At 40.7% G+C, this 1,092-nt stretch overlaps 1 protein-coding gene across 1 annotated transcript in view; it reads left to right on the top strand.

Moving 5' to 3' along the window:
* Positions 1-580: 580 nt before the first annotated feature.
* The window catches only part of LOC103209043 (olfactory receptor 2H2-like), a 4,445-nt gene continuing 3,933 nt past the window's right edge, over positions 581-1,092 (top strand). Inside the window, exon 1 of the mRNA XM_007954811.2 lies at positions 581-1,085. Within this exon, the coding sequence (XP_007953002.2) occupies positions 581-1,085 (505 nt within the window). The remainder of the gene's footprint in view (positions 1,086-1,092) is intronic.

Genomic DNA, 1,092 nt, shown 5'->3' with positions numbered 1-1,092 from the left:
GGAAGAGAGCAGCTAAATGGCTGCTTGCTACTAACCTCTATCACAACATCCAATAGAACACCACCTAGCTGTGCAATGTCACAAAGAGCACCATAAACTTATGAAATTATGGTGACATTATTACCAATGAAAGGAAATGTTGCTCAGTGACCAACAGTAGATGAAGAATTCTGCTCATTAAGAAAGAGGCGGACATGCTTCAGGTTGAATACACAAATAGCACAATTTTTATGGCACTATAAAAATGTAAATTTTAACCTAAAGTCATTTAAGCAAAACTGAAGAGTAAACTTGATTCTAAAGAAAAGTGTAAAACATTCTAATAATGCTGTTACCAAAAGTATGGCAAGGGTTAATTCAGAACATTCAACACCTACATCATCAACTTCAGAAACCTGCTGAATGATATAAGTTAGAAGAAATGAATAAGTGAAAATATTCAAGAAAGGCAAATGTGACAAAAATGTCAGCAAAATGTTAGAAAACAGTAAAATATGCTACGAGATTTTATCAAAACCAAAAACCACTGTTTCTGCTTACTTCCTGAAATGTTATTCTTCTTAATTTTAGGAGAGTCTGGATGGACATGGCCAATGACACCACCCTAGAGGGCTTTATCCTTCTAGGCTTCTCAGATAATCCCAGGCTGGAAATTACTCTCTTTGTGGTTTTATCCATCTTTTATATGATCACCCTAGTGGGCAATGTCACTATCATACTTTTGTCCCACATAGACTCTCAACTCCACGTCCCCATGTATGTCTTCCTCACTCAACTCTCCTTCCTGGACCTGTGCTTCACTACCAGCTGCATTCCCCAGATGCTGGTCAACCTCTGGGGGCCAGACAAAACAATAAGCTACCTAGGATGCACAGCTCAACTCTACATCTTTCTGGGATTGGGTTCTGCTGAGTGTGTCCTGCTGTTGGTCATGGCTTTTGACCGCTACATAGCAGTGTGTCGGCCTCTGCACTATGTGGTAATTATGAACCCAAAGTTGTGTCAGAAGCTGGTGCTCCTGGTCTGGGTGAGTGGGATTTTTGGTACCTTGGTACACTCCCCTACCACAATGAAGCTGCCCTTCTGCCATCA

The sequence above is a fragment of the Orycteropus afer genome, unplaced genomic scaffold (assembly GCF_000298275.1).
Source record: "Orycteropus afer afer isolate SDZICR_OR568_19922 unplaced genomic scaffold, OryAfe1.0 scaffold00474, whole genome shotgun sequence".
Taxonomy (NCBI): Eukaryota; Metazoa; Chordata; class Mammalia; order Tubulidentata; family Orycteropodidae; genus Orycteropus; species Orycteropus afer.
The sequence above is the reverse complement of the archived record's forward strand: the minus strand, read 5'-3'. Positions and strand labels throughout refer to the sequence as shown.